Below are 22368 nucleotides of genomic sequence, written 5' to 3'. Positions count from 1 at the left end.
AGAGAAGGAAGCAGCCCGCTCTGGCGTTAGAATATGCCAGAAGTAGTCACCGCAGAAACAGACGCTCAAACCTCTAATCACAGGGCTTGAATAACAGACAATCTGACTCTTCAGAAAGACCACTTCAGTATCATGCATAGGAACAGGATAGCTGCTGAGAAACTTATTAAAACCCAGAACTATCCTTCTGCCCCTTCCTGATTTTAACTTTATTTATTTATTTTGAGACCGGGGGGGGGGGGGGGGGGAGGGGGGGAGGGAGGGAATATGAATGAATGAATGTGAACAGGGGAGGGGCAGAGAGAGAGAGAGAGAGAGAGAGACAGAAAATCCCAAGCAGGCTCTGCACTGTCAGCACAGAGCCCCAGTGTGGGGCTCGAACTCCCAAACAGCGAGCTCATGACCTGAGCAGAAATAAAGAGTTGGATGCTGAATCGACTGAGCCAGGCAGGCGCCCCCTTCTGCCCTTTCGTTACAGCACATGATCAATTCCTTACCACTTCCAAAAAAGGTCTTATTTTTTACACAATTCACTTATTCAAATGCTCTAAGAATGTGAACTTTCCATTCAATTTCTGCTCAATGATTAGCAATGTTTCCTTGACTTTCAAGCTTTTCCTACAAGGAAAACATCTCATGATTTTTTCTTAAAACCTTGTCGTCTGGACCAGGCAATAAGATTTTAAGTCAATTCAGGTATGCTATCACTCAATGGTAAGAGAACTTTTCTATCCCCCAAAGTTACATGTGTCCCTTCCTAAACCCAAAGGGATGGGGACTCAACAGAAACAAGGGTCTCAGTTACCAGGAAGTGACTTTTTATTGCTTGGGAAAGACTCTGAGATTCTGAACCTTATCTTAAACTTCTGTTGCTCACCTCTGTCTCACTTATAAATAAATAAATCTGAGCAGCGGAGAGATATGCCTGGAAAGCATTAAGCGCCCAGTCCTTCTGCAGTCCCAGCTGAGGTATGCTAACGCCCACTTGTACTTGGGGAGGGGGCTGCATAAGAAACAGGCAGATGATGGGGAGGGCAGAGGAGGGGAGGGAGCTTAAGTGTGTGCAACAAGCCCTGACTGGCTAGTCAACTTTGGCCACATCCCTCTTGGCAAACCCTCCCCCTCCCCAAGGGATTACTGCTGCATGGAGGTCACAGGAGCTCGGTGGGTCATTGTTCCCAGGCCCCCACACACCGGAGCCTGCCCGGTAACCTACACATGCCATCTGAAAGGGAGTGGGACAGGTTTCACGTGCAAGAAAGAACAAGGGAAAGGGGGGGACTGACCTGGATGGCCTGGCGGCCCTGCTGTGCGTCGGCCAGCAGCTGGATGGTAAGTGCCCTGGAGTCCTGCAGCGCCTCCTGGAGGTAGATGAAGCTGTGGCCGCCGTGCCGGCCCATCGTGCACTCACGACAGATGGGCACTGAGCAGGTGTCACAGTACAGGTGCAGCACCTGGGGACCAGAGAGGGGACAAGCATTAATGAGATTTGGGACTAGCGGGGAGGGAGGCAGCCTCAGGGGTGCTCTGTGGATGCCAGACCCCAGACACCCCCTTCGCACTTAGCAAGCACACCCCCGCAGCCAACCGCGGGCAGCGTGTCCTCCTTTCTTACCCCCTCAAGGAGAAAACAACCAATTCCCTCTTTCCACTCCGGTTTCATTCAGAACTTTAACTGAGACTCCAAAGGCAAAGACAAAACAAAACAATCCTCCTGGCATGAGATTTTCCCTAGGTCTCAGATTAATTGCCCAGAAAAGTTCTAAGACTGTATCTCCCTGGTCTGAGATTGGTGGCCCAATGAAAGAATGTACCAGAAAAATGTGTCTTGCCACCCCACCCTCTGGGTGTGTGAAGCACAGTTAGGAGCCAGTATTAATCACCCTCACAGGGCAGCTCGCAGCCACAGTCCCCCCCCCCCCCCCTTCAAGGAGATTAGCGCAAGTGCAAAGCATGGTTCTCCCAGGCACGCGGGCAAGCTCTGGGCTTAAGCTTCTGGAACGAAGGCAAAAGCTAGTGGTAAGGTCAGCCAGCTTCTTGTCTTTCTTCTTCCTGCCAAGTTGTTCCAAGGAGTCGACCCCGAGAGGCAGCCCGCGCTGACAGAACTGCTTTGTGATGTTCTGTATCTCCCTGGGGCCCAGCCTGCCGGGAGGGAGACACGGCTTGGCACAACCTTCACCTGCTGATAAATGAGGAGCTCTCAAGAGCGGAAACTCCTTGGCACCGAAACTGGGCCAGTCGAGCTGTACCCTTCCACGGAGCAGGGCACTTCGCACCGCTCTCTGTCAACATCTGCTGGACGGCTTTCGAGAGCAGGGCTTCCACTCGCCGCCGGCATACCTGGGCTTGGGGAAAAGCCAGCCGACACGCAACAGGCAGGGAAGCGGTGTCCGAGGGCTGCTTTTCCGCACACAATACGCTTAATCCCCAGATGAAGACCAGAGGTCGAGGCGTCTTGGGGCCACACAGCAAGCAAGGGCAGAACAGGGCGGCCAACTCGAGCCTTCTGGAAGACCCGCCAGACGCTGGCTCTTCACCAGAGCACCGAGCACCTTACGAGGTCTTGTGGCGTCCAGGGTGGGAGACCCGAGGCCAGGCGATTCTGCGCAGAAGCCCGGCCCAGAGCAGGCAGAGCGTTACCCGACTCACAGGTGGGCAGGGAGGGCCGCGACGTTCCCAGGAGAAAGACCCTCGCGGAAAGGAGCCCGGGCGAAAGTACGGATGCCGACCGTCTGCTCTTCAGGTTGTTTTGTTAACTAACCAGACGCTGCTCCGAGCACATCCGCTGGGAGATGGGAGTCCCCAGACAAGCTCAGGGCAACAGGCCGACTCTGCTGAGGGTGCAGGCAGTCAGAGGGGGCTGTGTGGTCCTGCGTGGTTTAGGCTGCTTCTCTAGGGACCGCTGGACTCAGAAATCGGGGAAAGGCTTAGATTATGTTTTTTTTTTTTTTTCCAAAAAATTCTTTAATGTTTATTTATTTTTGAGAGAGAGAGACAGACAGACAGACCGCCAGCACGCACACGCACGAGCGGGGGAGGGGCAGAGAGAGGAAGACAGAATCTCAAGCAGCCTCCAGGCTCTGAGCTGTCAGCAGAGCCCGCTGTGGGGCTCGAGATCGCGACCTGAGTCGAGGTCAGACGCTTAACCGACTGAGCCACCCACTTCCTATTTCTAAGAAATGGTTCCGATGTGGTAAGTTCATGGGCCCCATTTTACAGGAGAGAAATGGGATCAGCTTTGTGACTAGACGAGGGCCAGGGCAGTACTTTCCCAGCGACCGAGGGCGACTGAAATTTGGTGACCGTAATTTGCCTCCAAGACCAATCGCTTTTTAAAGCGGGTTCACCATTTTAGAAATGATCACCTGTCTAATCTGATAAAGCTAAAACTTTCAAGCTGACCTTAAATGCTAACCAAAAGATGCCAAAGCGGATAAACTTGGAGGAAATTCCTGGACAGTCTCTTTTTATGACGTGGGGCTAAAGCACCCTCCCCCACCCCGTTTCAACAACTCAACCTCCTGCCTTCCCGAAGTTGGCTCCCTCCATTTGTCACGGGAATAAAGGGGTCACTCCTACGCGCGTGTGAAGTGTGAAAACCTTCCATCTGTAGGCTCCTTTGAAATTCGACTGGGACGTGTCTCTGAACCTTCTGTCCTCTGTGCCCCTGCCAAACAGCAAGCAATGCCCTCTTCATCCCTTCTCTGGACAGCTGTGTGGACTGACCAGGGTCCCCTGGCTTTCTTCAGTCTGTGTGAACAGAACGGCTTTCACTCGCAGTGAGTAGGAAAGAACCTGAGGCTGCTAGCCCGAGCCCGGCACCATCTGGCCGTGGGCGTCTATCCAGTCACCTGACCGGGCTGGCCTCGTCTGCGAGACACAAGCCGTCCGGCGAGGTGCCTCCAGAGACCGCTTCCGTCCCTGAAATCCCGGGAACCCTCCCTCAGGGACCGAACACCAGAAACCCAAAGTCCTTTGAAGTAACTCTGGGCTGAGCAAGGAAGCCAGGCCCCAGGTGCCAACTGTGTGACTGCAAGAAACCAAGGCGGTTCTTCCGGGTTTTTTAAACCCAGAGCCTGCAGTCCGTTAAGCGTCCGACTCTTGATTTCAGCTCAGGTCATGATCTCAGTCTGTGCTCTCAGGCTCTGTGCTGACAGTGCGGAACCTGCTTGGGATTCATTCTCTCTCTCTCTCTCTCTCTCTCTCCCCCTCCCCTGCTTGCCTGAGCGCACGTGAGGGTGTGCTCAATGGCTCTCTCGCTCTCTCTCAAAATAAACAAACATTAAATTTAAACCCACAGCCTGGATAATGCGTATAGGAGATACCTTGCAAATGGTAGGCTTTAAAGCATTCTCTGGGCCCCTCTTGATGCAATCCTGCCTGGCATCGGTTCCCCGGGACTGTGCCCAGAACACACCTGATTTCGGTCCTGGACCGTAGGACCAGCACAGCGGTGGGGCTGGCCCTGGGGGGACACCCAGCTTGTTGATAATAAAAAAGCTAAGGGCCAGTAGAACAGCTTAGCTCCAGTGGTGCTTATAATTCATGAGCTATTGATTTTTCAAAGAACGGTATCCAAAAACTGGAAATCTGGTCGATTTTTATCAACTGTCTAGCTGAAGTTCGGCATAAAACTCTGGGAGGATTTCATGCTCCATTTAGAAGCTTCGAAGGTCGAAAACCCACAATTTTGGAGTCAACAGGTAAGCGTGCACATGGGTGCAATTCTCTCTGAAACAGCTCGAAGATTGTTTTAAAAGAATAAACTGGAACCCACGTCATCCAAAGGACCAGAAGAGTGGCAGAGGCCATGAGGGGGAGAAGGAGTGGTCCTCTGGCGGCAGGAATTCTAGGGCCTGGAGCTGCCTGTTAGGGGTTTCCCGGGCAGATGTACGACACGGCCCCTCCCACCCCTCCTCCTCCTCCTCCTCCTCCTCCTCGGCCCCTCCCACCCCTCCCCCTCCTCGGCCCCTCCCACCCCTCCCCCTCCTCGCATGGCGACAATCTGGCTGCCCCAGCTGAATGGAGCAGGCTCGACCTCTGACCTTGCAAGTGACCACCCTCTTCCCTGCCCCCAGCTTCCAGAACGCCCCACCCACTGCCTTCCTCTCCCATAATTTCTAAAATACCAGGCAGAGACAAAGACCTAGGAATGTGGGCCCAGCGGGAGAGGAAGGAGAGAGGTTAAGGAAAAAATAAATAAATAAAAATACTCAGTAGGCAGGTCGGCCTTAGCCGGCACTAAAATAAAGTGCTGCGTTAATGAACAAGACTGGGTGTGCACTTCTAGAATCTACTTTTTATACCACCTGTGTGATCCAACAAGAAACGAAGGAACGGAACGAACGAACACACACAAACACACACCCCACATGCGACTCCTATTAGAGCACCACGCATCTGAAAGGAGATTCCAGTTTAAAATACAACGACCCAGATCACTGAAGAATGGAAACTGAAAGGATGTCATCAAACGCCCCAACCGAAATACAGAACGGCTGTATGCTGACGTTTTCTGAGATTTTTTTCACATCCCTTAAAACGACTGGGGACCTCTGGCCTCCCACAAACTCAGGCCTGGACAAAAGGAGGTCACACCAACCACCCATGAGGGTTTCCAAGTTTCCCAGCATAGAAATCAAGGGGAGGATGGCTGGGCCACAAGCCTTACCTGTGTGTGTATGCCAATTAAAAAAAGGCAAAACATTAAATCACGTTCAAGGAGTAGAGTCCAGCTATTCTGAAACGAAGTCTATTAAATAACATCAGAACCAAGTTTTACTTGATGCAGGGAAAATTATGCAGAATGCCAGTGCTCCAAAACCCACAATCCAAACCTGAGGAAGAAGTCCCTCCTGCACCCTGGCCGCGTGCTGCAATCTGGGGGCCCCAGGGGCCCTGGAAGAGGGGAAAGAAAGGAATCTGGACCGATTTTCATGCACAATCACTACCAGCTCCGGTCAGCAGAACCCAGCTGAGGATAAGCTAAGGTGGCCAGGGAGGGAGGGAGGAGGAGAGGCATGAAGCATTAAAAAAAAAAAAAAAAACAAAAAACAAAAAACTGGGGGAGGGGGGTCTCCTGGCTGGCTCAGTCCATAGAGCATGTGACTCTCGATCTTGGGTTGAGTTTGAGCCCCACGTTGGGTGTAGAGATTCCTTAAAAATAAAATCTAGCATGAAGAAATTTTAGGGAACATATATGCCATTTTACTGCAAAAAATATGCTAGTGCAAATCATTTTTTTAAATCTCCCCCATTTCTCAATGTTTCTACTTTATGTAACCATCCAAAAACATTACATTCTGTGCATAGGTGAATTGTTTTAAAAGACAAACAGAAGCATGTTATGCTAGCTTTTTTTCTCTTAAGCTGTATTAACTTGGAGAATGTTCTGGCTCAGGCTGCCCATTTTATAAATGCCTGCATGGTATGTTGCCTGTGGATATACCACAGGCTTATTCAATTAGTACCTGCTGATACAATTTTAAAGCCATTTCCTGATTTAAAAAAAAAAAAAAAAAAATCCCGAGCAACTCAGTGTTGTACTTTCTTGTTCTGTATATACCTCAATTTCTTCAATTTGGTAATACGTACAATTGCTACATCACTTGATGTACAGGAAGGCAAATGTGCTTGCGAGTGTGGATAGTAAGGATTCTCCAACTTGCTAACTGTTAAGTCAAGTGAAGAGAGAAAGGCTGTTGAGTACCAGTTTCTGTTCCCGATGAGACCAAACGTACACAAAAGCCAGCAGGGGAACACCAGATGAGACGGTCCGTGTTGGGACTGGGAGTTAAGATTCCACTTCTGCTTGGCTGGAAGACTTCAGTGGACACTGAGACTGAAAAGCCCAGAGAATTCTGCATCCTCAGTAACGGCTGCTAAGGAGATTGTCCTAAACACAAGGGCATGGATGGGGGGAGTGGGGCTGCTCGCTGGAGACACCTCTAGAGGGGGGCAGTGAGGGGTCTCGGGCGATGGGCGATGTACGGAGAGAGAGGTGTTAGGAATAAAAACGGCACTCAGTAGTCTCAGGGGTTATCACTCAAGCACTCAGTGAAACAGACACTGGGGGTCCCGTACAAACCCACGATGCCCTTCCTGCAGTTCCAAAATCCAACAGGCTCTCAAAACTGTTGTTACATAAGCTATTTGTCAGCAAAACCCAAACAGGCATGCAAATGATTTATGATTTTAACCTAGACCATTTAGTATGAGTTGAAGCACTTGGCTGGAGAAACGCGAATGCCCATTATCTTGTGTTGTTGTACAATATTTACTTTCTAAACTCGGAAATTTTAAATGTTGAGGCACATCTGATCGCACGGGTTAGGGTGCACGATCTGGACACATTTTAGTGCCAGTCTGGCCAACGAGGCGAATGAAATCCATTTCCAAGTGAAATCAGCAACAGAATGAGTCAAGACTATGCCTAGTGGTGGGGCAGGTATCCAAGAACAGCCCAAACTGGGGTCAGAGCAGCCTGCTCAGCTCCAGACCGAAGTTTGTAAACTCCGCGGACAAGGCAAGTCTGGAAAGGGAGCGCTGAAAACAGAGGAAGGCCATCAGGCTCTAACAGCTTCAGACTCAATGCTGATGCTGGTGCCACCACAGAAATTGGTTTGAAGATCAGGACGAGCCGTGTGCAGCTCAGCTGAGCTTTCTGTGCTACCCCCCCCAAGCCACATAAAGGTTCCTTTCCCCACTTGTTTTAAAGTGCTCTCTACCCCTGATGTGCGGCTCGAACCCACCACCCCGATGTCAAGAGTCACGTGCTCTTCTGACGGAGCCTGCCAGGCACCCCTAATTGTTTAATCGTGATATCACATTGTGTGAGAAAACATACACGGCAATTCTGGGGGTGAGGATGAGGAGAGAATGTGGCAGTGCTTCTGTTCACCCCACTTCTGTGGCCTGGAGTATCTTCCCTCTCCGGGCTCTATCCCTCATGCTCCACGCAGATAGTCAGGCTCTGCCTCAGGTGCCAGTGACAGACATGCCCTTGCTGGGCCTGCCTCCATCCTGCTTCCTCCCCGCGTCACCCAGGGAGCTGCTCATAAACTCAGTGGTCAGCGTCCGCCCCTGGGGAACCCAACCTGCACTCCTGGACTACACACGTCTCCGGGTGGGACTCCGGCTTGCAGGCTGGAGCCTTGTTATCTCTGCCCGACCCATGCGGCCTGAGGCACATTCCCGGCTGACCATGCTCACCAGGACCACAGGCTTCACTGCCCACAGCCCAGTCTCCCACACTTCCCGAAGGCTTTCACGAGGGCCCGCAGGCAAGGAGTATCTTCACACTGCCAAGGGACACACCTGTGCTTGGGGGGGGTCCTCCAACAGATCCAAGTTACGTGACGTGGCACTGAGGGACACTTCAGAACACGCCAGAATCAGAAGGAAAAAATGTACATATCGTTTAAGGAATGCACTTGTTGTGATGAGCACAGGGCGTTGTATGGCATTGTTAAATCACCAAATTGCACACCCGAAACTAACATTGCACACTGTATGTTCACAGTACTGGAGTTAAAATAAAAACTTGAAAGAAAAAAACACACTTAAGGAAAAAAAAGGGGGGGGACAAACTAGGTATTAAAGGGTGATGGGGTGCCCGGGAGGCTCAGTCGGTTGAGCACCCGACTTCAGCTCAGGTCATGATCTTGCGGTTCACGGAGTTTGAGCCTCACAGCGAGGTCTGTGCTGACAGCTCAGAGCCTGGAGCCTGCTTCAGATTCTGTGCCTCCCCCACCCCCCCGACTTTATCTCTCAAAAATAAACATTAAAATAAATTTATAGATAAAACCACGTTTTTGGGGGAAAGAGGGTGATACAGAGAATTTCGGTGATCTTTTATTAAGCTTTCAAAATGTTTATTAAGCATTTAAGACATTAGAAACGTTTTATGAAGCATTTAGAAATGTTCGAGTACATTTCTAAAACTTTAATAAAATCAAAAGTGTTAAAAAATAGAAAGAATATACTGCATAATTTCATTTATACAAAGGCAAAACTAAGGTCAAAAAAACCAGAAGAGAAGCTGCAGGTGAAAGTTGTTCTATTATCTTGAGGAAAGGGGTGGTTACATAGGTATAGAACTGTCAAAATTCACAATGTACAATTATGTTCATTTTATGTAAGTTACACCCCCCCCCCCAAAAAAGGGGGGGAACCCTCCCACTGACCACCTAGTATCCCTGGGGTGGGGTTTGCAGCCTAGACTTGGTGGTGAGGCGCCCATAGCTGAGGACCTAACAAATTCTCGTGCAGCCCCATCAATGAGGCACTCCAATGGCCCCCCACAAAATTGACTTCTAATAGGTTACTACCATTCTTCCCACAATGTTCCCGTTAGGTATTGTTTTTCTTAAGTTCTATCTAGCAAGAGGCAAGTGTTGGAATAACTCCCCCAGAGGTTTTGAAAAAATTAGAACTCTGAGCCCGATTTACAGCACCACAGGCGGCCAGCGGTCATGCAAAGCCATATGAAATCATCAGTGTCCCAGCTGCTGCCCCGGCATGCATCTGACCTCTGATGTACTAATGAGTGGCCCACACAGCTTCCAGCAGCAAATAAAAGAGATTTGTGCCAACACTGAGATCACTGCCCACGTAAATTATAGATTTTTAAACCAGACATGAAAAGATAGATTTGGTTGCCTCCAAGGTCACAAAAGCAAGGCACAATTTTAATCTGTTGTGTTCCGGACCCAAGTAGGTAGTGCTTGGGAGGCCGACTTAATAAAATGGCCAGACTCTGTAGGTGGTCATGTAACTCAGTCCTCACCTCTTAAACAGTGGGCAACATTGTGCACCTGAAACCTTTTCACTCCCTCAAGTAGCAGAAGGGGTTTCAATTGCCTCTGTGGCTGAGATCATGTGGACAGGTGAATTTAAAGCCAGGAAAGTCACTCATCAGCTGGGGAAAATTATCCCAGGGAAGGAAGCAGAAATAAAGATTCAGATAATAACAAAAAAGGTCTTTAAATATTACCAGTCGTATTTTCTCCCTCCAACACAACAAAATAAAAATTTCCCATTCTCTCTCCATTCCATCAAGTTCTATATTCCTGAGTAGCTGGACGAACACATTGATTACTCTGCCCTGGGTAAGAGAGGCCCAACTCTCACTTTTCCTGATGGCCCAAGGTTACAGGGTCACGATCACTGACAATTTTAAGAGCGGGGTTTCGCTAACCAGGCACTGCCTCCAAATCGAAAGGTTAACCAAGTATTTAATCACTGTAGAAACTCCGTTTTAATCCAGACTTGTTTGCAGGCAGGTGTCATCTAAATTGGGAAGGAGACCAGAGAAGAAGGCAGCCGATGGCTTCTGAATTGTCAATGCAAGTGCCCAGGGCAACAGTGGCTAAGGTGTGCATGTCTGTGAAGCATGGGGATGTGTCTCCAGGCGCAAGCGTGGGCTTTTCCACAGTGCTCCAAACCATCCCCGTTAAAACAGACACAACTCGCAGCACCTCTTCTCCCCCCACCACCGCAGGAGTCACCAGAACCTTTCTCCACGGTTTCCTCTGAGTAAAAGGCAAAAAGAGAGCATGAGCATGAGCAGAGGGGGTGCAAGCCAGGTCTCTAGTGGAACAGCAGGGGGCAAGGGGGAAGGGTTAGTCTTGCCAGGAAATGGATTTCCTTTTTAAACCCTTTTCAAGGTAGCAGTTTGTTAGGTAATTAATTTAAGCCATCCATTCCTTCTTCTCCAACAATAGGAAACTTGGTCCCAAGGACACCCCCAAAAGGCCAAAGGGGCCCTGGGCTGGCCAGAGCCGGGCCAAGCTAGGAGACCAACTTTAACGAGCCTCCTGCCAGGACACCTAGGTGGTTCTGGGGAGAGACCGTCTGACTTCAGCTCGGCTCACGGATCCTGTGGTTCATGAGTTTGAGCCCCACGTCTGGCTCTCGGCTGTCAGGGCACAGCCAGCTTTGGATCCTTTCTCCGACCTGTCCCCAGCTCGCGTGTTCGCTTCTCTCTCTCTCTCTCAAAAATAAACATTTAAAAATAAAACAAAACAAAAAACCCTATAGACAGCCTCCTGCCATGTGGGCTGGGAGTCACCCAAGGAACCAGGGATGGTTCTGTGATTCCCAGTTTAAAGGGCAGGCCTTCTCTTGGAGACTTTCTGTCAATGATCTAGGGGCCCTGGGTAGGGCACGGGTAGGGCAGGAGAGCTACTGAAACAAGGTGAAGCAGAAATCTCAGATTGAGACCACTAACAAATATAAGGCCTTATGAACAGAAACCAAAGGCAGCAAAGGGTGGGACCAGGAGCCTAGACAAACCAGTAGAAACTGGTCCAACAGGGAGAAGAACAGGAAGGCCAGATTCCTATCTTGAGTAAGAAGGGCCCAGCCTGTGCTGGAACCACAAGGGACAGACAGGGATAAACCTTAAGGACTGCTTCGGCTGCCAAACCAGGACCGGCCCCTAGACCAACAAAGCCCTAGTCCCTTGGAAAATCACCCAGTCCTCTTTCCCACAAGTGTGCAGAGCTCTTCCAACAGCTGTGCTCTTAAAGAAGCACTCATCACAGCAGGATTTGGGGATCGTCAAGGAACCACTGGGCCAGCAGGATCTGGGGCAGAGAAATACCACCTAACTAGGAAGAAGATAAAAATCAGGAAAAAGATCCAGGTGTGGGGATGCTGCAGGTAACACCACTGGAGTCAAGCTCCGCTTTAGAAGCCTGGTGTTTTTGTTTTGTCCCTTCCCCTGATGGAACAATTTCTCATTACCATCATTTTCTCAAGTCTCAAATACGGAACTCCCTCAGAAATCCCACTTTACTCCAATAAAGGAATCTTGTGGGAATGAGGCAGCTCTTCACGCTGTACCTGTGTGCTGTTAGCACAACCTCTGGGCAGCGAGCCGACCCTGACTCGGCAGGTAACGCAATCGGGGGGCCCCCACCTCCTGCCCTACGCAGTAGTGAGAGACAGAACGCCCCGACGGGCCCACAGCCCAAGCAGACACTCTCGAGTTCAGCAGATGGGGGAAAGCCAGGCCTGCACGGATGAGGGAAAAGGGAAAAAAGAAAATCTGCAAGCTCTAACACCGAGACAAAGCACCAGGGGGTATCGGTTATGTGACCTAAAGTTTCAGGAGGAAAATAAAAGGAAAGAGTAGCCCTTCAATTGGTCTCTACTTGGGTCCTGAAATTCCTGACTCGCTTGTCTGGCCTGGTGTTGTTGCGTTTTGGGTTGCTTTTTTCTTGTTGTTGTTCTTTAAAGTCACTCATATTCTGGCTAGCACCTACACCGGGAAACTGTGAGCTTTGAGGCAGGAGAAATCTAAATACAGTTGACCCTTGAACAATAACGGGGCTCAGGGGCACTGATGACTCACACGGTTGAAAATCCACCTCTAACTTTGGACTCCCCAAAAGCTTAACTATTAATATAGCCTACTATTGACCAGAAGCCTTCCAGTGGATTAACACATATTTTGTACATACAAGTATTATATACTGTGTTCTTACAACAAAGGTAGAGGGAAAAATCGGTATCGAGAAAATCGTAAGGAAGGGGCAACCTGGGTGGCTCAGTGAGTTAAGCATCTATCTGACTCTTGATTTCAGCTCAGGTCGTGATCTCACAGTCTGTGGGTTCGAGCCCTGCGTCGGGCTCCACACGGACAGTGAGGTCTGCTTGGGATTCTCTCTCTGTCCCTCTCCCACTCCCTTTTCTCTCTCTCTCAAAATAACTAACCTTTTTTAAAAAATCATAAGGAAGGGAAAATATTTACAGTACTGTACTGTAGTTACTGGGGGGGAGCCCGTGCAGTTTCGTGTTGTGCAAGGGTTGACTGTAACTGGCTACGACGTGCTGTCAGGTTCTGGCCCGGGTGGGCTTTTATTCCTTTTCTGTTCTACCACAGTAACCCCACCGCACTAAAAACTCTGCGTGAGGCACCGCCCGGAGTCTCGCTCGGGCTGGACTGTCCTCCTTCCTGTCAGCTGCGGAGAGCCTCCTGGTCTCCCAACACTTCCCTCCTGGTCTCCAGAGGAAGCCTGCACTCAGGCTGCAGACTCGAGTCTGAGTCCACAATACCCTTATGATGTGTGCTGTGTTTACTGCTCTTTTTTACTATTTACACTGGATTTAAGGCTCTGGGCTAAGAGCCTTGGGAGATTAAGACAGACGAAAAAACTGAAGAAGCTTCCAGTCTCCTGCAAATCTTGCTTGGGCCAATCTGGGCGGGGCCAACGTGCACGTGTCCAGGCACCCCCTGTAAATCTCCAACGTGGCTCAGTTTGGAAACCCACTAGAAAGGATCAGGACAACAAATAAGGAATTAACCAGATTACGTGATACTTGGGGGGCAGTTTGGAAAAACTGCCATCCAGAAAAGTTGTACAAAATGACTCCCTTCGCGGGATCTATTGTGGTTGCATGGCCTTGGAGGTGGGGCAGGTAAACCTGAAAAGGCTTCTGGGAAAGAACGGGACAGGAGGACAGAGACAGAAGATTTACAAATCCAACGAGAAGGAACAGCCCTAGCAAAGAAGCACGGCTGCTCTTGGCCCGCACCCAGGGAAGAGTCTGGAGGAGACGGGAGGGGAATGCTAGCTGGAGGCTCATGGGTCAGAGGAGGAGGAGACGGGGAGCCAGGGACACAGGCTACGGTGACTGTCCAGGCATCCATCCAGACATGGAAGGAGACCAGGGCCTCATGTCGAGGAGCTCAAATGTCAAAGTGGTCCTTCCTTCTTCAACTCTTTTGGTTTTAAGCTGGCTCACTGAGCTCTACCTCTGCCCACAAAATGGGGATCACACGATCTCACAGCTGGTGGTTCAGAACCCGTAAGAGAAAGTGCATGAGATACAAGTTGTAATACAGACGACAGGGAAGGCAGCCTGGTGTAAGGGTTCTGGCCTGGCAAGCGACAGGGCAGGTTAAATCAAACTCCAGCAACAGGTTTGCAAGGCAGGGCTGTTAATGCCGTAAAGCCACTCAAACATCTCTGCCTGCTGAAAAGAATGTGAGAGATTCCATTCTCTTGGAACTGGAGACTGGAAAAAAGTGTTCTGGACGATAACTGGGACCTGTAGAGATCCCCAACTTCCTGTGGGGCCACAGTGCCTGGCCACAAGGCTGGACAGCCGGTCAGATGAACCTCTTTCCACCCCATCAGCAGATGTCATTCTACATTTCACGTGAACTCCCAGCCCTCGCACTGTGCTTGGCACTGTGCCCTTGTCCTCAAAGAGGTTACAGTCCAGTAGGAGGGGGGAGTGAGTAAGAGGTCAGCAATGACAGGACTGGGGGAAGAAAACCAGGAAACACTGGGCCTGGCATATAATCCCAGCAGACTTCCTGAAGGAAGGGAAGTCTGAGACTTTAGTCTAAAAGTGTAATAATAGGAATGGGTGGGGGGAAAGTTCCAGACAAAGAATGCTATCACAGGAGAAAGCGAGATACCTTCTCACTCTACCTTCCAAAGCCAAGAACTGCAGGCCCCGCCCGGGACGGGGCCTCTAGGGAGTGCCAGTTACCCCAACCTTTACACTTGGGTCCTCCACCTGTGTGCAGCCTGTACTGCGCGGCGGGAGGGGTGGTTAATGCCAAGGCAAGAAGTCAGCACTGAGCCCCAACTGGACCGGCCCGTGCCACTCAGCATCCCTTCCCTCTCCTGGTAAATCTCTCGTCAGGGGCCTCTCTGCTGTGTTCCCCAACACCATCATCCCTGAACCCGAACCTTCACTCTGGGACAGGGCCTGCCGCAGAATCCTTTCTCGCAGATTTTCCTGCGCCTGGCCTGCCGCCACTTTCCCGAGTAACCAGCAGGCTTGAAACGGGTTTCTCCCCAGGCAGGGAGCACCTTTCATAAAAGTCAGAGACGATCGCAGCCGCCCCTCTGTGAAGCCCTGTAGGAGCTCCCCTCACCCACCGGGTCTGGCGGGGCCATCCTCCAGACTCCTCCTCACATCCTCGGACACAAGCTATGCCTCTGCCTGAGAACGATGCCCTCACCCCACCCCTGCCTACCCCTCAGTTTGCTATTTTTCTCATTGAAATATGGAGTCTGTTTCCCCTCTGGCTTGAGTCTGGGCTGAACGTATGCTATTGCCAAGTCAGGCTACGAAACGGAGGGGAGCGGCGGGGAGGGAAGAAGAGCCGATGTGTCCAAGGGCCTAGAACACCCTCTCAGAACCAGCAGCCGCACTGTGAGAAGCGCAGGCCCTCTGGCTGACAACCCCCACTGGATCACCACCAGTGAGCGAGCCACCTTGGCTAGCCAACCTCCAGTGACAAATAGGATGAAAAGACTTGCTCCAGGAGTACAGTACCTACAGAACAGTGAGGAACAACCGATCATCAAAATACCATTAAAAAATGTTTTTGATGTCTATTTTTGAGAGCGAGAGAGAGCCCGTGCACAAGTGGGGGAGGTGTAGAGACATAGGGAAACACAGAATCCGAAGCAGGCTCCAGGCTCTGAGCTCCGAGCTGTCAGCACAGAGCCCGACGCGGGGCTCGAACCCACGAACCCCCGGGATCATGACACTTATCCCGGGATCATGACACTTATCCGACTGAGCCACCCAGTGTCCCATCAAAACACCATTTTTATTCTATTAACAAAGATAAAACAACTTTTCAATTAGTTAAGAGCTGATGGCTAGACAGTTACTTCAATACCGTCAGCTACTCAATAGCTTCTTTCCTCCTTGACTTAAGGCCTAGGGGATTGAATAATAGGACATTCAACTTTCCTTCCTCACTCTGCCCATAGCTGATTCCATCAAAATTGAATCCACGGGTTCCATAGCAAAGTCATGGTCAGGCAGCAGCCACACAGGGAGAGCTAGATAAAAATGAAGATTCCCCAAACCCCAAGAGCTAGTCACAGTCTCTCAGGGCCTCAATGAAGTAAGCACGTCCAGAAGCATTTTTCCATGTCAGAGACGGTGTCTCTGAACCCGGTGGTCCTCCAGAAGTAACTATCCAGGAGAATGTGGTGGAAAATAAAACCATTAAAATGGGAAGGGGAGAATGCAAAACCTCCAGTAGGTTTCCAAAGGGGCCAAAGCTCAGACATCTTTCCCTGGGTCCTCCCTAAGCCCAAAGCCTCTCCTACACTTTTGACAGAACTCCAGGGGCTCCTGGGTGGCTCGATCAGTTAACTGTCTGAACTCCTGATTTCAGCTCAGGTCATGTGATCTCATGGTTACGGAGTTCGAACTCGCCTCAGGCTCTGCTCTTATAGTACGGAGCTTGCTTGGGATTCTCTAGCTGAAACCCCCTCTCAAAAATAAATCAATACACTTAAAAAACCCTTAAAAGAAACAAAGCAAAACTCCAGACCTGACGTGCTTGTGGTCCAGAGCGTATCATCTTATTTCTCACCACTGGCCCAATGTGATCTCAGGAAAAGCTTTAACCTCCATTTCTTGGCGGGGGGGGGGGGGGGGGGGGGGGGGGGGGGGGGGGGAGCAGGGGGGGCGAGGGATCTCTTCTCCAGTAAATAAGAACCTTCACAAGGTCTAAGCTGTATCTTTCTATGTTCAAGCCATCCAGCTAGGAATGAGACATTTCTTTGAAAAGACAGATTCCTGGGGCGCCTGAGTGGCTTGGTCAGTTAAGCGTTCGACTTCAGCTCAGGCCATGATCTCACGGTTTGTGAGTTCGAGCCCCACATCGGGTCTGTGCTGACAGCTCAGAGCCTGGAGCCCGCTTCAGATTGTGTCTCCCTCTCTCTGCCCCCCTCTACCGCTTGCACTCTGTCTCTCACATTGTTTCAAAAATAAACAAACATTAAAAAAGAAAAAAAGACAGATGATTTATGGCACCATCTTTGAGATGGGAAACAAACTAAATGTCCATCATTAAGACTGGTTAAAGAATTGTTAAGCAGATTGATTACTGGGCAACCACGAAAAAGAATGAGATGCTCTACACCCACGGAATGACCTCTAAAGCTACAGAAAAAATAAGGAAGGAGTAACATACATAGTACTGTACTCTTTGTCTAAAGGAAGAAAAATAGGTGCGAGTATTCCTTGCTAATCGAATCTGTAGTGAGGAGTGCCTGAATGTGCTTGGACATCACTGAATACTACTGTGTATTTTTCATCCCACGCCAAACTGCAGCATGTTTGGGTAGCTACTTAGACTCAATGAAATCGAAGTACTTTTTGCCATTCCCCTCACATCCCTAAACTAATTGCTAAGACAAGCTACAGATTTAGTTTACTACTTATGTTAGTAACAAATACTACCCTATATTTACATAGTATAATGTGAAATGGTAAAGAACAGACAGAATACAAGTCAATATTCACAGTATGAGCTCAATGGACGAGATCGGGCGCGTTCAGGGTGGTGTGGCCGTAGACCAGTATGATCTTAATGGAAAATGAAGGCACGCGCGGACTTTTCTTTTGAGCCATATTAACAAGAATGACATATATTAACATGTTGATAGTTATCTCTGGATTAGGATGACTAGCAATTCTCTATATGTTCGAAGTCTCCACACAGGGCATATATAGGAGGCTTCAACGAAGCAGAGGGCTCCCTCCCCTGAGGTTCATTTACCCAAGCTTTGTCGGACCCAGAGTTTAATAACGGCAAATGTTTTCCCAGCTGTGCATTAGCGTCCGGCCCTATGACAGGTGCTTTACATACATTAATTTGTCCTGAACACATGGGGTAGCTACTGTCATCAGCCTCTTTTTCCAGATGAAGAAACTAAGGCGTAGTTAGTAACCTGCCCAAGGACACAAGCAGAAAGTGATAGAGCCTGGCTTCAGAGCCAAGGTAGAAACCAGCGGGGCTCTGTGCTTGCTGCCTCTGTCAACAGTAACAACACTCCCTCCCCTATTGTTTTGAAAAGCTCACCTCTATCAACTTCCACCCAGCCTGCTAGGGTCTCATAAGCATACGGCATGGGGATTTTTATCTGTGTGCCAACCACCACTGCCAAAAAATCAATCCTTTAATTGATTTTTTTCATGACTCCCTAACTCAACGACCCTCAGTGGCTCCCCGCTGCCTGAGAGTCAAGAATAAATCCCTCGAGTTTAACATGCTGGACTTCATAGCAATTCCCAAGGGACCCGAAGATGAACCTAGTATGTTGAAACCTCTAGCCAAATGCTCCTAAGTGCTCACCTCTGAGGGCTCCACCCTCCTCCTGGCTCTTACGGAAACTCTTACCCTCTTCACTGCATTTATTCCAACCATTCTTCCTGGCCCCTAATACCTCGCATTTCTGTACAACCCCACCAGGCATAACCCAGAAGTGGACACTTGGCAAGGCTGGAGAAAACCTATTTATCTCCCAACTCCCCCTCCTGCCCCCCCTCAGAGGGAAGGAACACAGCTCTCGGTGTCCTTCTCCAGGATGTGCCCCCAGGGGCTCCAGTGTAGGCCACAACACTGTCCCTGTCCCTAATTTCACTCATGGCCCCACAATCCAAAGGCTACCCCCAGGGGATCTGTGATCAATTTAGTCCAAGAGTGAGGGCCAATTGTCAAAGAACCGGGTCCAAGATGGCAGCTGGTCCAATACAGAGGCTTTGTTGTTACAGGTCCCTCAGGCACACTCCAGCAGGAAGGTTCCAGGCATCCTCTCTCCTGCTGAATAGCTTCTTGCAAGTGGGGAAGTGGGCAGAATATTCCTCACCCACTCCCAAACAAATCAGCTGTGGATGACGGTCAAATGAGCCTTCCTTTCTCTTGTTTGCAACTTTCATACACTCTTCTCTCCCCCTCCCTCCCCGTCTCTCTCACCTGCACACAACAACATACCAATGTTGCTATCCTGTAATCCTTAAATTCCAAAAAATAAATTTTCTGTAACTGGCGCACAAGAGGTATTACTTTAAACTCCATCGCTCCCAAACCGGCCAGCTCTATTATCATTAGTAAAACTAACCAGGAGAAAAGGTGTGGATGACAACCGGCTAAGAGGCTTCCAACAACTTTATGCTGTAGCTGAGGGACTTCAGTTGAGGAGGAAGACCTACAAAGTCAATTCTGCACATGCTTGTTACTGACTCAGCTCTTTTGCTAACTGCATCAACTCTATTATCAACTGTGTCCCATTCCGAGTTGGAATGGGGGTGGGGAGGGAAATGAAACAAACGGAATCCAAAAAGAACTTTTTCCTGTTGCCCCCAAGAAACACTGTCAATCAAAGGTTTTCAAATGTATTGAGCTCAACTAGTGACATTTCCAATCACAATTTGGGGAGTTTAAAGGTCTGTTTCACAAAAGTCCTATTAAAGAAAAAACAGAACAGGAAAGTGGAGGCAACTGTTTTTGAAAATAATTTGAAATGGATAAATAACGTTTCCTGCACCTCAGGTTTTTCTGACCCAAATGGGGCCGTGGGTGGGGGGTGGAGAAAAGAACTTGAGATTTCGGGATTTGATCAATGCAACATGTTAGGGGCAGAGCACAAGGTCAAAAGGAAATGATTAATCCCACAAGAGAAACAGGGACTGGCTTTCCTACAAAATCCTTATAAACAGGTCAAAAGATACTCTGGTTAGCAAAGTTTTCTCCCAACATGTATGTACTCGGTATCTCCTGCTAAAACACATCCTTTTAAAACTCCAAAGAAAAGCTACACAAGCTAGTTTTCCTTAGAGGTTATTTTTATTTGCTGGCTACACTGCAGTTATTGCCAAAGGGGACCCAGAACTGAGAGAGAGACAGACAGAGAGACAGAGAGCCAGCGCGAGTGAGTGCAAGGCAGGGGAGGGGGGAGGGAATGACCCCAGGCATCTGGATGAGTAGTACATTCTATGACAATTTCCATTACTACAGGGAACCATGCTGATCATTAATGGAGAAGGGGATATTTTAGGCCTACTTAAAAGAAGTTACCACTCAAGACATACAATATCCCTTTGAAATGCTATGACATCAACACTCTGAAAGTACATAAATAGGTCAAACACAAGAGGAGGGGGAAGAGAAATGCCTTACAAAAATCCTCTGGGAGACAATTTTCCTCTTAGCTTTTCTCCTTCCCAATGCCTACTTGCTTTCAGAGAATTACGTGCAAAAATTTGCATTCCTAATCAATGATACAAATTTCCCTCTATGCTCATCGCTTTGTACTACACAACCCCCCCCCCCCCGACCTGCCACAGGGTTGGCATTTTAAACAAGCTCAGAACTGCCTCAACACCTTTCTGCCCCATTATGTACCTCACCCCCCAGAGCAGCACAAATACAGAGAGTAGAACAGCTTCACCACCACAGGCCTCAGGGCCACAGGGACTCAATTCTCAAACCATCCATGCTAGGGGTGGTCTTCCTCTGCTTTTTAAAATTCGTACTAGCAGATGACTATCTTGCTTTTGAAAGGCACTGGAGACATCCCCCCAGATGTTCTGAGCCACAAAATCTTAACTAGATGGGAGCGACCCTCGATTTGTTGCTAAACTGTGAATGTGCACATCTTTCTGGGAAGAAGGTGAACACATCAGATTCTCAAAGGAATCTCTAACTTCTTAAAAAAAAAAAAGTAAAGAATCGGCAGGCAATACACTGAACTGCTAATTCCAGCAGGCAAAAAGGGGAGGAGGACGTCTGCTTATCTAGCTAAAACAGGCACAGGTTTAATGGAGGAAAAAGGGTTAGGACTCGGCTCTCCAGATCTCTCCAGGCTCCTGCCTCTAACCACGCTGTTTACAAATCAGTGGTGGAGGGGAAGGAGATCACAATGCCAAGTTTACAATCTAAGACAGGGAAGAGGACTGAGTCCCCTCTGCCTTCCCTATAAAAACAGGTTTAACCATCAAGACTTTGCGGCAGCCCCACAAGATCTGGTTCTCCTGACCTTGTCTATCCAAACTGAGGTTCATTTTCTAGTGGATAGCTTTTAAATTTAAATGCACATATGGGGTGCCTGGGTGGCTCAGTCGGTTAAGCGGCCCACTTCGGCTCAGGTCATGATCTCGCGTGATCTCGCGTGAGTTCGGGCCCCGCGTCGGGCTCTGTGCTGACCGCTCAGAGCCTGGAGCCTGCTTCGGATTCTGTGTCTCCCTCCCTCTCTGACCCTCCCCCGTTCATGCTCTGTCTCCGTCTCAAAAAAATAAATAAATGTTAAAAAAAAAAATAAATGCACACAGAAGGCTCATCCTCCCCCTCCTTCCTGCCCCAGCTCTCTGCATAAGGCCCCTCTGACCTCCCTGGGCCAGGATCACCAGAATACCAATTCCTAAAACAGGAGTTCTCGAAAACTTTTAGATTTTTTTTTTTAATTCACGCTCAATGACTGAGCCACCCAGGCGCCACCTTGAAAAAAAAATTTTTTTAAGGTTCTATTTGAGAGAGAGAGAGAGCACACAAGTGAGGCAGGGGCAAAGAGACGGGGACAGAGGATCCGAAGGGGGCTTAGCGCTGACAGCAATGAGTCTGACGTGGGGTTCAAACCTACAAACCGCGAGATCATAACCTGAGCCTGAAGTCGGATGCACAACAGACTGAGCCACCCAGGTGCCCCCACCTCCGCTCGAAAAATTGTAAAAAGCATCTTAACCCTTCCCCAAACCCAGACTGTAGCTGGAGGGGGAGCTTTCTGACTGGAGACGGGCGTGTGCATCCCAGGTTAAGCAGGGCCCCCGGCATCTCCGGTGGGGCTTGGTATAGCCAGCAGTGGCAGGGCGGCAAGCTGGCTCTGGGTTTTCCTGCAGCCTTGAGTCCCAGCTTTTCCTCCACTGGACACCTCGGTCTGGCCAGGGCCCCAGGCTTCATTCCGCCTACCAGGACTAAGGGGCAGAAAGGAGGCGGATACCGGTATTTAAGAAACTGCCCGGCAAGGGAAAAGTGACCCTGGGCTCCTGCTCACGGATGAAGTCAAGTGTAATTCTGGAGCCTCCTTTCCCAAAAGGAGCGCTGAAAGAAGCAAATTATTTAAAAATACGCAGTGATGAAGAAGGGGCAAGGAATCAGCAAAAACCATCTCCTAGTTTCTTTGGAGACGCCCTCCCCCAAGCCTCTGGCCCCCATCCCTCCAGGGAAGATGAGTGGTTATCAGGGACAGAAGTGAGCAGACCAGCTGACTTCTGGAGGAAGGATGATAAAGTTTATGGGCCTGACCTGACAGAACTCCCTTGGCAGGATTCCTGCGTCCTTAGAGCCAAGAGGGCAGAGGACCGCACCCCACCCGGAGGGCACCCCACCCCGAGGCGCACGTCTGTCAGAACTCCGGCATCTCAGATCTGTGCACCCAGGAACCTATCACCGCTGTCACTGTTCGGCAAAGAGGGAAGCCAACGCACAGACGGACCGGCGTGCTCAGGGTCACAGAATAAAGTGAGCGGCACTTTGCTCTCTGCCACTCGTGCGTACACCCAAGCACCTCTCCGATGCGTCCTATCACGAGTGCGAGG

At 49.6% G+C, this 22368-nt stretch overlaps 1 protein-coding gene across 1 annotated transcript in view; it reads right to left on the bottom strand.

Moving 5' to 3' along the window:
• Positions 1-22368, bottom strand: part of TRIM71 (tripartite motif containing 71) — a 67777-nt gene that overhangs the window by 23204 nt on the left and 22205 nt on the right. Inside the window, exon 2 of the mRNA XM_060638156.3 lies at positions 1287-1454. Coding sequence (XP_060494139.3) covers positions 1287-1454 — 168 coding nt within the window. The remainder of the gene's footprint in view (positions 1-1286; positions 1455-22368) is intronic.

The sequence above is a fragment of the Panthera onca genome, chromosome C2, assembly GCF_046562875.1.
Source record: "Panthera onca isolate mPanOnc1 chromosome C2, mPanOnc1 haplotype 2, whole genome shotgun sequence".
In the NCBI taxonomy this organism is placed as follows: domain Eukaryota; kingdom Metazoa; phylum Chordata; class Mammalia; order Carnivora; family Felidae; genus Panthera; species Panthera onca.
Note: the sequence above shows the minus strand (reverse complement) of the source record. Positions and strands in the feature narration are given on the sequence as shown.